An 18,354-nucleotide genomic window follows, 5' to 3' on the forward strand; every position below is an offset into this window, starting at 1 on the left:
GTTTTAGGAATGCATTCATGTCACTGAGGACTCTTTTTAACCCCTTTTTTTCTGGGGCTGTGTAATAAAGCCACAAGCTTAGAGGAGTCTTATTCAGCATTCTCTGATGGACTTTGTGCTACTTTCTACCGCTCATTCTGAATAGATAAGAGCAGTTACAAGCTCATAGTTAGGATAGAGTAGATTTGATTGTTGGATTTCTTATTATGACAGTCCCCTTACAGACATGGCACTTTCCTTTAAGACAGTGCCCAGAAATTGCATGCATTGAAAAGTGGACTGCCTGTGTGTCAGGGCCTCACTTAATACAAAGTTATACTGATTCATGTATTCAAAATACCATGGAATTCAGAGGCACTTCATTTTCCCAGCTAAGTAAATGAAGTTTTAAAATTTGTAAATGTGATGTTTATATGATACTCAGGCACGGAATGAGACAGCCCTAATCTCTTGAAGAATGAAAACTTGCCAGTGAAACAGAAGTAAAGTTCAAAAAGGATTTTTAAAGCATAATATACATTAAATGTTTTGCCGGTTTTTCGACCTGTTTTGTTCAATAAATGGCATGTAATCTGTAGAGAATTAAATGGTTTACTTAATGATTATTTCAAACAGGAGAGTCCTTTATCAAATAAAAATCTTGTTCAGAATCCCAATTTTTAAAACAGATAAAGTCTGCTGACAGTCAAGAGACTTTGAGAGATGGCTTGACTTTAGGGTTGGGGAAAGGTAACCCAGTTTGAAATTCACCAGTTTAGTATAAGAAACTCAAGACTTGGAATTCAAAGATCTAAGTTGAGTCCCTACCCTTCCACTGTAGCTCTGAAACCTTAGGCTCGATAGTTATTCTCAATTAGAATCGGTTTTGCCCCGCAGGAGACATTTGGCAATGTCTGGAGAGATGTTTGGTGTTTATGCCAGGGTAGGGACGCAGTATACTACTAGCATCTGGTTGGGTAGAGGGCAGGGATAGTGCTGCAGGGAAAATCCTGTAATGCATAGCACTGTCCACAGCAAAGAATTATCCAGTCGAAAATGTCAGTAGTGCCAAGGCTGAGAAGCCTTGAGCTAAATATTATAACATTCATTTAATAAATGGGATTAATACATACTTTAGAGAGGTGTTACCGAGGGTTACAGTTTTTAAAAGATCAGACACAATTTTGAGAGAAACAAAATTTAAAACTTAAAAAAAAAAAAAACAGTTTTATTGAGATGTAATTCACATACCATAACATTCAACTTTTTACAGTGTACAGTTCAGTACACTGAACTGTATTCAGTGTATTCCCAGGGTTGTGCAACCATCACCGCTATCTAACTTCAGAACATTTTCTTAGAACATTTTGTTCAGAACATTTCTCTTAGCCATTAGTAGTCACGCCCCATTCCACACCCTAGGCCCTAGCAACCACTAATCTATTTTCTGTCTCCATGGATTTGCCTATTCTAAACATTTCATGTAAATGGAGTCATCAGTATGTGGTCTTTTGTGTCTGGCTTCTTTTATTTAGCATAATGTTTTTAGGGTTTATCCATTTTGTAGCATGTATCAGTGCTTCATTTCTTTTTATGGTTAATACACCATTGTATTAATATACCACATTTTATTAATCCATTCATCAGTTGGTGGATATTGGCTTGGTTCCACCTTTTGTCTATTATTAGTAATGCTGTCATGACCACTTGTGTCTAAGTTTTTGTGTGGACATATGTTTTCAGTTCTCTTGGATATATGCCCACAGGTAGAACTGCTAGGTCATATGGTAGCTTTATGTCTAACTTTTTGAGGAACTGCTAAACTGTTTTCCACAGTGGCTATACCACTTTACAGTTCCACCAGCGGTGTTCCATTTCCTTCACATCCTTATCAACACTTGTTATTTTCTGTCTTTTTTTTATTTTAGCCATCCTAGTGGGTATAAAATGGCATCTTATTGTGGTTTTGATGTGCACTTCCCTGATGGCAAATGATGTTGAGCATCTTTTCACATGCCATTTGGCCATTGAATATCTGCTTTGGAGAAATGGCTATACAGATCCTTTGCCCATGGTATATGTCAGGGTTCTCCAGAGAAATAGAACCAGTAGGATGTACATAAAGAGATTTATTATGAGGAATTGGCTCATGCAATTATGGAGACTAAGAAGTCCCACTATTTGCCCTCTGCAAGCTAGAGACTCACGAAAGCCAGTGGTGTGGTTCAGTCCAAGTCCAAAGGCCTGAGAAGCAGGGGACCTGATGGTGTGAGTTCCAGTCCAAGGTCAGGAGAAGACCAATGTGTCAGCTCAAGCAGTCCTGCAGTGAGGGCAGATTCTCCCCCTCTGCCTTTTGTTCTGTTCATGCCCACAGTGGATTAGATGATGCCCACCCACACTGGGGAGGGCAGTCTGCTTTCAGTGTCAATGCAAATGCTGCTTTCATTCAGAAACATCCACACAGGCTACCCAGAAATCTTGTTTAGCCAAATAGCTGGGTAACCTGTGATCCAGTCAAGTTGACACAAGTTGATGACATCATCACACCCATTTTAAATTGGGTTTGTCCTTTTATTGTTGAGTTGTAAGAGATCTTTATATATTCTAGATGCAGGTCTCTTATGGATACGTATCTTTATATTAAAAACAAACAGAAGCACTTATTTCAAAAAGCAGTAAAAATACAGCTTATTCTGGACCCAGATGAATAGGAAACAGCATGCATTTTATCATCAAGGCCTAGTATATTACATAATTATCGTCTATACTGAATAAAAATTTAAATTACCTTAAAACATAATTGAGTTTCTTTTGATTTAGTCTTTTCAAAGTTTCAGTTTTGTTTTTTGTGTGGAGAACTCCTATGTTTTATATTTTAAATGAAGAAAGTGCTGGTAGGGACAGAGAAATTCAGGGGAAATTTTTTTAAGGATTTTTTTTTTGACCTTGCTAAGCTTTTTAAATGAAGGATTATAGAGTTTTGGTAAAGAATGAATTAAAATGGTATGTTGTTCCCTGGATACATATATAGGTATGTGGCTTTCTTCCTATGCTAGTTCTTCTGTGTGGCTTTTTTTCCTATCCTAGTTCAGTCAAAGAGTGCGGATCCTTTGAAATCAAAACATCAGTTGGACTTAGAGCGTGCCCATTTCCTCGTTACACAAGCTTTTGATGAAGATGAAAAAGGGAATGTTGAAGATGCTATAGAACTGTATACAGAAGCTGTAGATCTCTGTCTGAAAACCGTATGTATAATAGCTACAAGTTAAGTTTGGTGGAATTATGCTAAGAAATTTCTCCCCTTACTAGTGAGTTTTACTTAACAATTCCTTAAAGAAAAAAAAATTATCCTGTTATTATACATGTAACTAAGTTACTCCTCATTAAAACATAGTGAAGAATAGAAAATTGTTAATGGACTTTAACATCTTGTTAAAAATTTGACAGTATTGAGGTTGAGTCCCTTGGCAATTGTTTTTTAAATTATAGGTACCATTTTTGACCTTTTTATACCCCTATAACTTAAATTAACTTATTATAGGAAGAATTCACCATCACAATCTGTGAATTTAAAATAAACTTCCTGGGGGAGGGATAAATTAGGAGTTTGGGATTAATAGATACATACTACTGTATTTAAAATAGATAAACAACAAAGATGTACTGTATAGCACAGGGAACTATACCCAATGTCTTGTAATAACCTATAATGGGAAGGAATCTGAAAAAGAATAGATATATATGTATAACTGAATCACTTTTCTGTATACCTGAAACTAACACAACATTGTACATACTTCAATTTAAAAAAAAAAAGGGAAAAAACGACTTTGGTTCATCACAAAAAAAATAAAACTTCCCCCTTTTTTTCAATTTCATACACTAAGAAATAAGTTAGTGGTTTGGGAGAGCTTTATTAATTTGCAGTGTAGAGTCTATATGTCGAGCGGTTTTTACTGCTTCCCGAGGAGCCCGGTGGGCCTGTTAGCTCTCCGGGGCATCTAGTGCGTAAGAGTAGCGCATTCACAGGGGATGTGATGTGGTAGAGAGTGGTGTTCTCAGCATTGTTCAGAGGGCCGGCTCTTTGTCCAAGGTCTTTTTTCAGAGGAACTATCTAGCCTCATTTCTGTAGGTACCTGAGACTACGGGTAAGTGCTGTTTTTTTTTGTTTTTAATTATGTAAGTTTCAGTGCACAGTATAGCATTATAATTCGACATCTGTACGCACAGCAAAGTGATCACCACCGCAAGTCTGGTTACCTTCCATCCCTGTACAGTTGACCCCCTTCGCCCATTTCACCCGTCCCCCAACCCCCTTCCCCTCTGGAAACCACTAATCTGTTCTCTGTACCTATAAGTTTGTTTATTTTGTTTGTTTATTTGTTTTGTCTTTTAGACTCCACATATGAATGAAGGCATAAGGTGGTTGTCTTTCTCCTGCTGACTTATTTCACTTAGTACAGTAGCCCTGCTCTTCTGGGGTTCCTGCTGCCAGGCCTTCTGTGGCACTGTGATTATACGGTTGTGTTCCACTTACTACCTGTCCGAATTAAGTGGTGTTAGGTTAAGTGGTGATGAGTTTTCAACACAATTTAAATGATACCTTTAAGGACAAAAGTAAAGTGTCTTGGTTTATTCTCTCATAATTTTAAGAAGTGTAATGTGCATTGTAATTTTTTTTTTTGCTTAGAAATATCATGGATCAGACAAATTAATAATTATGCTTTGGAACATCTGTCTCTCTTTCTCTTAAGTCTTATGAAACCGCTGATAAAACTCTGCAAAACAAACTGAAGCAGTTGGCACGACAGGCACTAGACAGGTGAGTTTTGGTCCCTAGAGTTCTTATCTGTGGATGGCAGCGTACTGTGTTACTTCAGTGGTTTATCTGAATGTGTGGTGGAGCTCGTGGTAGCAAACCTGAGATCCAGAGCAAAGTGGCCTTCTTCCTCTGAGTGAATTTACCCCTCTCTAGTTCCCTGCTGCTTTTTTCTACATGTCATTTTGACTCATTAGATGGTGAACTCCTTAGGGGAACAGAGAGCATCTTATTCATCTCTGTGTCTTCATCTGTGCTTTAAACTCAAAAAATAACAAATCAGTCAAGAAATATTTTACTTAGTTTTTGCTGTGTCTAAAACAAAAATGATTATGGTATTTGAAATGGTAGACTCCCTTCTGTTGTTTAATATCAGACTTCCAAAGAGAGAATTCCAGAGAGCCCTTCCAGAGCTACTACTAGAAATGGAGAAACTGAGAGTGAGCCAGCCATGCAGATACCTCAAATTATACATGTGTGTAGCTCCCTTAACTCTTTGCTCAAATGTCAACTTTTCAATAAGGCCTGCCATCACCACTCTGTTTAAAATTTAATCTCCTCCAGTACTTTCATCCTGCTTCATCTATTCTAATATTCTTTCCTGTAACTCTTACTGTTTTCTAAGGTATATGAGATTTCCCAGTTTATCATATTTGTTATCAATGTCTGTGTCCCTTCTAACCCCTGTCCCCCAAATATAAGCTCTTTGAGGACAGAGAATTTTGTCTTTGTTCAATGCTGAAACTAAGCACCTAGCAGAGGGCAGGCAGTAGATATTTGTTGAGAAATAATGAATGTATTTGCACAAGAGAATTGTACCTCTTGTATAGACAAAGCATTATAGGCAAAGGAAAAGGTTGGAATGGCATTTATAGTTATAGCATGAATTACTAAAATATCTCCTTTTGAGGCTCAGACTAGGTAGCTGTGCTACCCCAGCCCTTCTTTTTTATTGAGGTATAGCGGTTATCCCTCCTTTTCATTACCATCAGCTAGCATTTAGTTTGTTTCTCCAAATTCATGAAGTTATGGGCACTCGACACGTAGCTATCTTCTCCATTTTTACTTCTTTCCCCAGTCAGAATCATAGATGGCTTTTATTACCTATGTGGGTAACCCATCTAGTACTCTCTGAGTGCATCCTCAGCGCAGGGGCATGGGTCAGTCACGGGCTCCTTTTAGGATCTCTTCTAAAGAATGGACATGCTGTACAGAAAAGATAACGTAACATTTTATTTGCATATAATTTCAGAGTGTTAATAAGACTCCTAAATCTCATATAAGGACCTTAGGTTAAGAACTTCCGTTTTTTAGATTGTTAGTTCTTTGACAGAATAAAGTCAAAATTACCTTAAATACCATGTGAGACCTTCCGTGATCCAGTCCCTGCCACTGGTCTCATCTCCTGCTGCCTCTCATTTGTACTGTTCACAGGGGCCCCGTCCATTCTTTTGAAATTACCTTAGCTTGTTACATGTTTGCTCATGCTGGTCTCTCTGCTTAGAACCCTTCCTTGCTCCCCAGGTGGATTCTTCTGCAGCTCAAATGTCAATTTGGAAAAATGTTCCTTGACTCACCTGCTTCCCATCAAGTCAGTAATTTCTACTGTGCATTCACTTGCATAGAGTACTTCCAGCCTCGCATCTCACTTTTGATGCAATTGTCTCTCTCCCCACAACACTAGGAGCACCTTGAGAGTAGAGTTTGTGTTTCGTACATTATTGTATCCCCCTTACTTTGCATAGGATCTGACATGCAATAAGTGCTCAATTAATGTTGTCAATAAAATGTTGTTTGCAAAAATACTTACCTTTGGGAGTAACTTAAGTAGTGAACTGTTGACTAGTATGTAGGAATTTTATATACTAATTTTACATTAGGGATGCTTGACTGGTTCTTGAAGTAAATTTTATGTTCTGGAAAGCTTAAATGTGAGAAGAAAAACTAGAACGGTTTTTCTGTACCTCTCTCTATTGTAGAGCAGAAGCATTGAGTGAGCCTTTAACAAAGCCATCATGCAAAATCAAGGCAACGAATATTAAACCAAAGCCACCTCCAGTGAGAGCACATTTTCCACTAGGAACTAATCCCTTCCTTGAAAGACCTCAGCCATTTATAAGTCCACAGTCATGTGATGCACAAGGACAGAGATACACAGCAGAAGAAATAGAAGTTCTCAGGTAAATCAGTTTATGATTGGTTGTAATGAACAGTTTTGTTAACATAATCAGTGCAGGTAATGTTACTCTCCTTAGGTTTGCTGAGTCGTAGTCACATCTTTGGTATAATGTGTCATGCTGTTATTATGTAATTATAAATTATGTTGTCACATAGTCACAACTTGAAATGGTTAAAATTTCTTCTAATATATTTTAGTATTCTCATTTCCGCTAGATGTATTTTTTTCTGAAAATCTTAGCATTCTTCAGAATTGAATAATAAAGATTATGGGGCAAAGTAGAGCTATGGCAGACCATTCATCATCTCTTCCACCTTGATCAGAGCCCTAATTGTTACCTTGAAATAGCAGTCTAGGCCAGAGTCAGCAAAGGGCAGCCTTAAGCTATGAATGGTTTTTTTACATTTCTTAAAGGGTTGCAAAAAAGAAAACAAAAAAACCCAGAATATGTGACAGAGACCTCATTGCAAAGCCAAAACTAGATACTGTCTGACCCTTTACAGAAAAAGTTTGCCTACACCTGGGCTGGGAAGCCCGCTCAGTGTCTGGAAGCAGCCTCAGGGGATATTAAAAATACAAAAGAACAGGCTGTGGAAATCCTTGATCGCTTTCTGAGCCAGTGCAGCTGTTCCTCACTTGGGCTTTGAAGGAGATCAGCCTGCTTAGAGCTGCGCACATCATGAGGTTGCTCTTTCTAGTTTGCTGAAGTTGCACTAGAAGGGCTCCTTCCTCTTTAGCAGCCACCTGGGGGCATTTTTCTCTCTTCCTGCTAAAGATTTTAATTCTACTCCTACGAATCTGGGTCTCTTTGCCTAGAAAAAATGCATATGAACCAGCACAACACAAAGGAGGACAAAAAGAGTGGTTTTGGACCTGAGAGAAAAGTAACAGTCCAACACTCTGGCTACTCAGCACCCACATGCTGCCTTCCGCACACGTTTGATATTCTGCACTACTACAGAACAGCTCTGTGTTTCTGCCTAACAAGATGCAGCTGTCCTTCATACGAGTGAAAAGCTCTCACCATCTCAAGATGAGGATACACAGATGTTATGTTCATCACCCGCTGCATTAATTAGTCCTCCAGTTCAGTCATTGTCTCATTGTATATTGTTACCTAGAGACTAAATGGTGAAGTTACCCTGCAATTCCTTCTAAATGAAAGGAGGGAAAGAAACAGAAGGAAATAGCTAATATATGCAAGTAAACATATAAACAAAACAGGAAGAGAACATGCAAAACTACTACAAGTCACATTTCTTAAATTTGTCAAGAGGCTGTAACTGTTATCTGTGCCACTACCTTCTTCACTACCCATTCCTTAGTCTCATAACCAGAAAATATAAAGAACATATTTCCCAGAATTGTAAATGCTATGTTTTTTAAATCCCCAAATAACTAAGCAATTGCTTTCTCTCTTTGGGCTTAGGAAACAATTCGCATTGTGTCCTGGTGACACTTTCAGTACCTCTAGTGTAGCCCTATCTTGAGATAGTTGTTTTGTTGTAAAGGATGTTAGTCTTAAAAGAATAACTGATTGAATTGAATTGGATTAGTTATTTTCTGGTATTCAACTATTTCGTGAAAATTTTGTTCAAATAAAGTTATCAACATTATATGAGGTGGTGAGTTTAATTTTATTACAGTACCATACCTTGTCATTTGAATTTTAAGAAGTTTAAATAAAATTGGTAATCAAGGTAGACTTGAACATCTACTTTAGATTTTTTTCTTGTATTTTATAGGACAACGTCAAAAATAAATGGTATGGAATATGTTCCTTTCATGAGCATTGATCTGAGGGAACGTTTTGCTTACCCAATGCCTTTCTGGTAAGTAAACACTACTGCAATGTTTACTTTCAAAATTATTTTGATTTTTCAGTACTTTTCCCATCCTCTGGAATCCAATTAAATCCATAGCCTTGAAATTAAAATGCGTAATAAAAAAATTCGATTGGGAAAGAGGTGTGGCTGTGGGAAGGAGGTGTGGCAGCATCGCGAGAGTGCCTCCGACCCTTCCCTGGTGACGGGACGCGCGCGCCTCCTTTTGCCTAAGGTTATACTCATAGTGTCTGACGCGGTACCTGGCACAAGGTAAGTAGTGGGTAAATATTTGCCCAGTTGGCGTTGGATCACAGCAGAAAGGCAAGTCAGCAGAGATGTTGAATGGAAAGGTGGAATAGAATGACAGGGTTGTTGTTTACTAAGAAGATCCAATTCAATAAAAGGGTTCAGTATGAAAGTGTTAGCACAGCCTGCCAGGACAGTGGCAGCTTATGTCAAGAACCTTAAAACCATTGTTTGTTTCAGGACTCCCAGCTTCTAGCCTTCCCGAGGAAACTATAATTCGGTCAAAGATGTATATAATAAGAGCATTTACCAAAGTGTCTGTTACAGCAGAAAATTATTGAAACAAAGTTGGTATCCAGCGATATGGGAGTGATTAAATAATGACATGTCCATATTATTATATTACGTATTATGCTCTCCACAAAAAATAAGTCTGTAGAATATAAGGAAAACGCTTGCAATATATGAATATTAAAAGATAGAAAATTATATATAACATCCAAATTTTATTTTTCTTTTCTTGTGTTTATAGATATATAGAAAAACATGATGTTAAGTTATACATCAAAATGTTTACAGTGGTTATCTCTAAGCAGCAAAATTAGGTGATTTACTTTTTAAAACATATTTATTTTTCAAAATTTCTGCAGTGAGCATGTTATATTGTATTTATTATCAGAAAGCATCAGAGAGTTGAATGCTTATTGTGTACAGAATATATAAAGACTATAAAGAACAAAAGAGCTGCTCTCTCATTTCAAGTGTTCTGCTCTTCTTGGATGGGCAGAAGTTAAATATCTCAAAGCCAGTAAGTTATCAGCATAACGTTTTCCTCAGGCACCCATGTGATGCTAGTGACTGATTTGGATCTAGGAATTGTTTATATCTAAGAAGCTTATAGCACTGACGTTAAGGGCACAGAATCCAGACCCACGCTCTCCAGTGTCATATCCTGTGTGACATTGCAAGTTTTTTAATCTGTCTCAGATTTTAAAGTAATAATAGAATCCACCTCATGGTGTTACTGTGATGGTTAAATGAGTTATTAAAATATAAAGCACTTAAAATGGTGCTTGTTCTGTAGCAAGCACTATATAATAAGGATTAACTATTAGAACATAATTATTTTGTTAAATACTAAGTTATATTACATAATTTGGCTATACATTTCAAATACTTTAAAAATGTTTATACCCCTGTGCCCAGTGATTTCAATTCAAGAGACCAATTCTAAAAAATATTTACAGATCTAGTCAGACTTATATAAAAGATATTCATCAATATTTTTATAATTATGAAAATGTGAATCAGTTATTCTAGAATGCTCTTAAATGGTTATATCGAAGCAGAGATATAAACTTCTGTTTATAAGTAGTTCCAGTCTTTGTGTAACAGATTGAGATAAATCATATTTTTAGTGCTCATACAACAAAATGTCCCTAAGAAGAATTTTGGACAATCATGAACAATCAAGTTTTCAAGAAATTAAGTAACGTGGGAAAATGCTTACCATGTAATGGAAACAGAAAAATATAACTGTACCAACTCCCTTAGTTTAGGCATGGCACTTGTCAGAGTTGGGATTTTACATTGTGTGTGTGACCCCTTGCTCTGTGCTTGTCCCCCACACGGGACCATAAGCTGCATGAGGACAGAGAACGTGTGCCTGCACAGTGTCTGGCATGTGGCAGGTGCTCAGTGAATACTTACTGAGTTAATTAAATTTTAAGAAAAATCAAGTAAAATTAAATGCTGTAACTGGCAAGATTTTTCCTTTCTTGTTTTCTGGATTATTTTACAGTAAGAATAATCAGAAGAAAAAGTAACAGTAAACATTTTAAAATTCAGAGATAGCAGACTGATGGCTAAAAGCTCCTCAGTGTATGAATCTTTGGTTAGAAAGATTGGGTGACTAAATTTTTTTCTTTTCTGGTCATGTATTTTAATAAACATTATATTTATAAAATATTTTTAAAGTTCTAAGAAATAAGCATTGAATTTGTTGATTTAGTGGTGACTTGAGAGAAACAGATATTAAGGAGTCTTGGATTTACTGAATTCTGGTTTATATGGCAGGTTAGATTTGACTCAGCCTTATTTTTTCTCCTAAAAGTTTTATGATAGCTGTCTTTAAATTCTTCTCAATTCACCCAGCTCACTGTCTGTTTAGTCAGGCCCTGATAGTACACAGGTACCAAAATGTTGCCTAGAACACCAGTGGCTCTGTGAGATGTATGAGATGATCATCAAAAAAGTTTGAGAAGTGTTATATACCATATTCTGCTCTAAGAGAGTTCCAGTAAACATTGGCTTATTAAAGATTTAGAGATGTCCTTCCAATGAGAAAAACCAATACTTTAACGAGGAGTTTTCAGATCCCATCTGACCACAAAACTCTCTTTCTCCTAATGTCTATCAACAGTCTTTTTTAAAAAAAAAATTTTATATTTTTTCAGTTTGCATATCATACAACTTATATTATCCTAGAAATCTTCTGAAACCCAAAGATTTGTTGCCCTTGCTCTAGAAGCAGTTTGAAGAAAGGTAGATTTTTAAAATTTTGTGCTATACGTCAATTTTGCAGAAATATTACACAGTATATTCCTTACACAGTGTGAGTAGAGGGTAGCGGGTAAGATGGTGGATTTGGCACCAGAGACCTGGATTCACATACCCTTTCTTCTACTTCTTAGCTCTTCGACATGCAAGTTATTTAATCACTTAAAGCTTTTTCCAGAAAATTTCCAGAAAATTTAATAGAATTGTTTTGAAGGTTAAATGAATGATGTATGTAAAATACTTTTGTGTGATGCCTGGTACGTGTTTATTACTCAGTAGTTAGATACTCTCATTGTTAGCCTTGCAGAGAAGAGTTTGTCAAGAGCCAGCATAAAGATCTGTAGCTTCCTTGGTCCTTTTGAATGAATCAGATTGTATTGTTGTTAATGGCTCCATTTTACTGAAACTGAATTTCTTGAATATAACCATGCTAAATTAAACTCTTAAAGTATATTCTTAAAATAAATATAAAAGAGTTTAGGTTGCTCTTCTGTTTTCAGTTATCTATGTACATTTTTTTTAATTTAAGAGGATAATCAGATTGGAATCAAGGTTAAGTATAAAGAGCCATATTTGACCAGCGGGTTTTTTCGGATTATATAGTTTAGCTGTGATCACTATACCAAAAAAAAATTCTCTAGGAAATTTAATTTTGCTTTTGAGTCATCTTTTAAGATTAATTTTATCATTATTATTTAATTTTTGTTATCACCTCAGTGATAGATGTGGCAAGCTACCATTATCACCTAAACAAAAAGCTACATTTTCTAAATGGGTACGACCAGAAGACCTCACCAACAATCCTACAATGATTTATACTGTGTCTAGTTTCAGCATAAAGCAGGTAAACTTTTATTTTGTATAATTTTATATGAAAAGCCAACATTTTAAAGTAATTTGAATAGGCATTTGCCTTTTTTCTTAGATTTTTATTATATATTTAGATGCATTAGTATAATTGGAAAAATTATTCACCCTGCATACTTTGACTTAGACATACTGAGATATAACTGTTGAACAATTACAGATTTTTATATACATCCTATTTATTGATATGTGCTTGTGGATGAGAAAGTTGAGAATCTGAATTTCACCTTTGATAAGAGAATAGATAGGAGAGAGAGAAAGATATTGGGCTAATTTAAAACACTTCAGTGGTAGAACAACTCTGTGACTTTATTGTAAAGTTTATTAATGACATTTGAGCATTGAAGTCACAGATGTTTTCCACATGAGTATAAAAATAATGGTCCTGAAATACTATGATTTAAATCTTTTGATGTGCATATTCATTTTAATTGGTCATATTATAGTAAACCAACTTTTTAAAAATGCCCGTAATTTTTTGTCATTAAAAAGAGTGTGATTCAGTTCAGTATGCTTTTTATCCATGTAGGAATGCTTCATCCATATTTAATTATTCTAAATTAACTTAATTGAAATACTTTGTCTTTCCTAGGATTTGTTGGAACAAAACACGTGTTAGCTGGCGCTATGGCATTTCTATTTCTTATTTTCCTGTTCAAGCAACAGTCAAGATATTTAGTGTAAAAAGTTAGGCTCTAGAAGCAATGCTTAAATATTGTGGTAATGTTGAAATCGCATGAATAAATGAATGTATTAATAAATTCTTATTAACAGACAATAGTATCAGATTGTTCGTTTGTGGCATCACTGGCTATCAGTGCAGCTTATGAAAGACGATTTAATAAGAAGTTGATTACCAGGTAAAATTTTATATTTGTCCCTTTAGCCCTTTTCATAGAATTGTCTCGTAACTAGAAATTAAAAGCTTGGGCTTTATCTGCACAGAAAGTGAGGAGGGCATATCACTTAGAATATTATGGCCCTTGTGTGTCAAGCAGATGGGTTGTGAGTGTGGAAAGATTTGCTAAGACAGTCTAAGAGCATATGCATGTATAGTTAGCATAATATAAATGAAATAAATATGTTTTGAAATAAATGAAATTGGTCACATTAAAATCATGTCATATTTATAACTGCACTGTACTGTATAGTAGCCATAAGCCATATGTGGATATTACATAATTGAAATGGGCTAGTCTGAATTCAGATAGGCTATAAGTGTAAAATGGATCAGATTTTGAAAACTTAGCGCCAAAAAATGTCTCTTGGAAAATATCTCAAATTTTTATATTTATTATTTATTGAAATCATAATGTTTTTGATATATTGGGTTAAATAAGACTTTAAAATATAATGTGTGAAATATAAAATAACATTTTTGTTGGCTAGAACTGCTTTAGAATGTACTGAAATGGTACTGGGAAATATTTTTTCTTTCAATTTTTAAAAGTTTTATTACCTTAAAAATATTCAGTGTAAAAATTAAGCATTATAATTTTTTTGTACAACTCTTCCCAAGTGGTTTTTGTTAAGTCCTGAAAGTACAAAGATGAATTAGATACAGATACCTTAGTTTCAAGCCGTTTGCCACTGGATAAACAGACCATGTAAGTAAATAATGTGCAGTTTGTGAAAGAAAATTGATACTGATAGTTTCTACAGGTTTCTTACTAGATAATTTTGTGTACTTTATCAGAGTTCTGCTCACTTTATCTCTGTCAGAGTTATAATTTCCTTAGTTGTGGTTAATTGAAATGGTCTTCTCTTTATGTCTTGGGGACAAAAGTAGATTATTTTAACTGGCTTAAAATATATCCACTGAATAGAAAATTTATTATAGTATATAATTAAAAACTGAGCATTTTTCAGAATATTGTAAAATGTATGCTCTGCTCTATGATTGCATAAGATATTTTCTTCATTTGTTTATATTGAATAAGCACTTTGACTAGGGTAAAATTCTTTTTCTATTACAGGCCTATTTTAGACAAATATTCTTATGTTTATTTTTATAAAATCTCTAAGACAATAGCATATGTTTAAATAAAATGTAATATTCTGCCTAGTAGTTTATATTGAATATTAATGTTGGTATTTCACTATTTCTTTTCCTTATTAAAGCATAATTTACCCTCAGAATAAGGATGGTGAGCCAGAGTACAACCCATGTGGAAAGTATATGGTAAAACTTCACCTCAATGGTGTCCCTAGAAAGGTGAATGTTTCTCCCCATATCAGCCCCTTCTCTCTCCCCACCTTTGGCTCTTGAGTAGAATCATTAAGAAATGTTATTTGGGGCTTCCCTGGTGGCGCAGTGGTTGAGAGTCCACCTGCCAATGCAGGGGACGCAGGTTCGTGCCCCGATCCGAGAAGATACCACATGCCGCGGAGCCTGCGCGTCCGGAGTCTGTGCTCCGCAACGGGAAAGGCCACAACAGTGAGAGGCCCACGTACCGCAAAAAAAAAGAAATGTTATTTGTATAAACATTTTAAAAGTCAGTTTAGTTGATTTTGACTCTGTGATATTATACATATTTCTACAATAAGATCATCAGTAATAATTAAAAATAAAAATCATGACAAGCATAAAGTCTTTTAAAAAATGGGTTTGGGAAAATTTATAGAAAGTTCCCAGAAGTGACATTGAGCTAATGATTGCTAATGCTTAAAATGAATTTTAATCTGATGGTTGTTAACTATCTTTTTGATTAAAAGGATATCAGACATACTAAGTCTGTTAGGTCAGAACAATTTAAGTGTATAGTCATAAATTGAGATGTAAGATACCTTTAATATTGTTTTCCTTTGTGAAATATATACATAGTTTTTAATTGCACATCTTGGGACTTCCCTGATGGTGCAGTGGTTAAGAATTTGCCTGCCAGTGCAGGGGACACAGGTTCAATCCCTGGTCCGGGAAGATCCCACATGCTGTGGAGCAGCTGGGCCCCTGTGCCACAACTACTGAGCCTGTGCTTTAGAGCTTGTGAGCCACAACTACTGAGCCCGTGTGCCACAACCACTGAAGCCCACGCGCCTAGAGCCCATGCTCCACAACAAGAGGAGCCACAGCGATGAGAAGCCCGTGCACTGCAACAAGAGTAGCCCCCGCTCGCTGCAACTAGAGAAAGCCCACGTGCAACAATGGAGCCAAAAATAAATAAATAAATAAATAAATAAATAAATAAATTTCACATCTTTAATTTCTTTAAGGATTCCGAACCATGTTGTAAGGGCCTTGTGTTGTTAGGATTCTCTAGCTCCTGTCGACTCACGGAAGTCCAGGGATCAACATTAGCATCACCTGGGAATTCGTTAGAATTGCAGAATTTAGGCCTCATCCTGGACCTGCTGAATCAGAATATGCATTTAAACAAGATCCCCTAGTGATTCCCGTGTGAGAAACTGAGAAGTTGCTCTGTAGTTGAATGATAATCAAACTTTATTGTGCACAGGATCACCTGGAGAGCTTGTTAGAAAAGATTGCTGGGCCCCGTCCCTAAAGTGTCTGATTCAGTAGGTCTGCGGAGGAGGCCAGAATTTGAATATCTGACGGGTTCCTAGGCGATGATGATGATACTGTTGTCTGAGAATACCCTTTCAGAACCACTGCTCTAGCTGATTTCTTAAAAACTAAACAAAATTATTGAGGGTGTGGTTTTTCTGAACTATAATTTTTAGATAACCTCTTGTTTAAAGAATCTTTCAAAATACAGTTGCATAGTTCTTCTGTTAATATTAGATCAAAATTCTTCTTATCCTCTTGTTTCCCAAATCACTCTATAATGTGAATTAGAAGCCGTATCTTTGTGGTGATTACTTCTATATTTCTCTACTATTTAAATGTATTTTTTAGCCATAATATTTTACAACTAAACACAGCATGAATCTTTCTGCAGGTTTAGGTTAGTATTGTTATTTAGCTTAATAGAAGCCCTTCTGTAATTATTTTAGATATAGTATACATTTCTAGAATTTCTAACAATTTTGCTGATCGATCCATAACATTTAACCAACCAATTGGCTCAAAGTTAATACCTGACAGATGTCAACCTGAAGAAAGACATCACAAAACATTTTATAATTGATCAGATTCTAGAAATTTGAAACTATCATTACCTTAACAATAAGCATAGCATGCCTTTTATTTTATCAGTATGAAAGGTGTGGAGGTTTTTTGATAGAAAGGATTTTAAGATATTTTATACCACCTAAGGAAATTAATGTTCTCTTTCTCCAGGTGATAATTGATGACCAGTTACCTGTGGATCATAAGGGAGAATTGCTGTGTTCTTACTCTAACAACAAAAGTGAATTATGGGTTTCTCTCATAGAAAAAGCATACATGAAAGTCATGGGAGGATATGATTTCCCAGGATCTAATTCAGTAAGTAATAAGAGGATCCAGGCACAGACTTTTGCTATCTGATATGACTATTTTAAGTTCAAAAGATTATAGATGATATATTTGGTTTAAATGAAAACATTATCAACCCCTGAAAAATGTTGATCAGTCACCTTATCATGGGAGTACATATTTTCTTTTGTAAGGTTATTTGCACATTGTATAGATTGGGTGTTCAGGAAAGCCTAAAGTGTATGTGTCTGATGGGATATATGGCCAGTTAAATACAGTGTACCTTTCCAGAGAAGCCTCTGCAAATTAAAGGGATATGTCATATTGTCATCCTTGTATATTTTTTTTGATTTGTAAATTCAGGTTCAAGGAGTTTGGAGTTAGTTTTTCCCAACCTTAACACAACTTAACCTGTAAAATCAAGGTATGTGCCAGTGTCCTTTAGTTGTAAACCACTGGCCTTATGCCAGAAATTATTCAGACTAGCATGACTTTGAATTATAACACTAATGAGCCTGTTGCCTTAGAAAGGTATTTACCCCTTTCTTAGCCTTTTTGCTTGTCTGTGATGTGAGGATAATACTCACCTCTCAAGAACTGTAAAGATTAATTGAAGTAATATATGCAAATCACCCATTATTCATACCTAGTTAGTATCCTTGCCTAGTACCCAGCCTCCTTCATCCTTCTGGTTCTTATAATGATAGTCCAAGAATATATAGTTCATAGTTAAAGGTAATAGGATGTTAAAATTTCTTCCCGGCCTCCATGTTCAGTTGCTCTGTCCTTTAAATATTTTTAGTTTAGCTTTCTAATCCATTGCCTGTTGATTTACCCAGTCAGCTGAAAGAGAGAAGGAATGAGCATATATGTAAAATGTTAGGAAAGGTGACTGTCATATTGTAAAAACTCAGTAAATGGTGAGTGACTGTCATCATCATCATCAAAGCAGTTTTTTCTGTTAAACATTTTGAGTTTTCATCATATTTATCAGTAAAACAATTCTTTGAATTCAGGAAAAGCAGCAGAGATTGTAAGAAGAGAGGCTTGTGCTTAAATCCAGGTAGGAATTTGAGTTAAATAAGAGATTTATTACCGGTAGAGAACAACTTACTACCTTCTGATTTATTTCTATCAGAATCATCATATCAGATCAATGAGATTTAATAGCTACCCTGGGGATTTATTTATGAGCTTGAAAACCACGTTGGCAGTCCTGTGTTTATGTTGCAGAATATTGATCTTCATGCACTGACTGGATGGATACCAGAAAGGATCGCCATGCATTCAGACAGCCAGACTTTCAGTAAGGATAATTCTTTCCGAATGCTTTATCAAAGGTAAACATTTCTCTGTCTCTGTCTTTTGTACTAAAAGAGGCTATTTAGAAACTTCATGTTGGGACTTCCCTGGAGGCGCAGTGGTTAAGAATCTGCCTGCCAATGCAGGGGACACGGGTTCGATCCCTGGTCCGGGAATATCCCACATGCTGCAGAGCAACTAAGCCCGTGCGTCACGACTA

General features: G+C 35.9%; 1 protein-coding gene across 2 annotated transcripts in view; it reads left to right on the forward strand.

The window, feature by feature from the left end:
- CAPN7 (calpain 7) overlaps nucleotides 1-18,354 on the forward strand; it is a 39,405-nt gene that overhangs the window by 3,576 nt on the left and 17,475 nt on the right. For both annotated transcript variants that reach the window (XM_060298621.1, XM_030876399.3), the window contains exons 3-11: nucleotides 3,067-3,224; nucleotides 4,734-4,801; nucleotides 6,778-6,978; nucleotides 8,723-8,809; nucleotides 12,326-12,452; nucleotides 13,250-13,335; nucleotides 14,597-14,690; nucleotides 16,716-16,862; nucleotides 18,066-18,172. In XM_060298621.1, coding sequence (XP_060154604.1) covers nucleotides 3,067-3,224; nucleotides 4,734-4,801; nucleotides 6,778-6,978; nucleotides 8,723-8,809; nucleotides 12,326-12,452; nucleotides 13,250-13,335; nucleotides 14,597-14,690; nucleotides 16,716-16,862; nucleotides 18,066-18,172 — 1,075 coding nt within the window. The remainder of the gene's footprint in view (nucleotides 1-3,066; nucleotides 3,225-4,733; nucleotides 4,802-6,777; nucleotides 6,979-8,722; nucleotides 8,810-12,325; nucleotides 12,453-13,249; nucleotides 13,336-14,596; nucleotides 14,691-16,715; nucleotides 16,863-18,065; nucleotides 18,173-18,354) is intronic.

The sequence above is a fragment of the Globicephala melas genome, chromosome 4 (assembly GCF_963455315.2).
Source record: "Globicephala melas chromosome 4, mGloMel1.2, whole genome shotgun sequence".
Classification (NCBI taxonomy): domain Eukaryota; kingdom Metazoa; phylum Chordata; class Mammalia; order Artiodactyla; family Delphinidae; genus Globicephala; species Globicephala melas.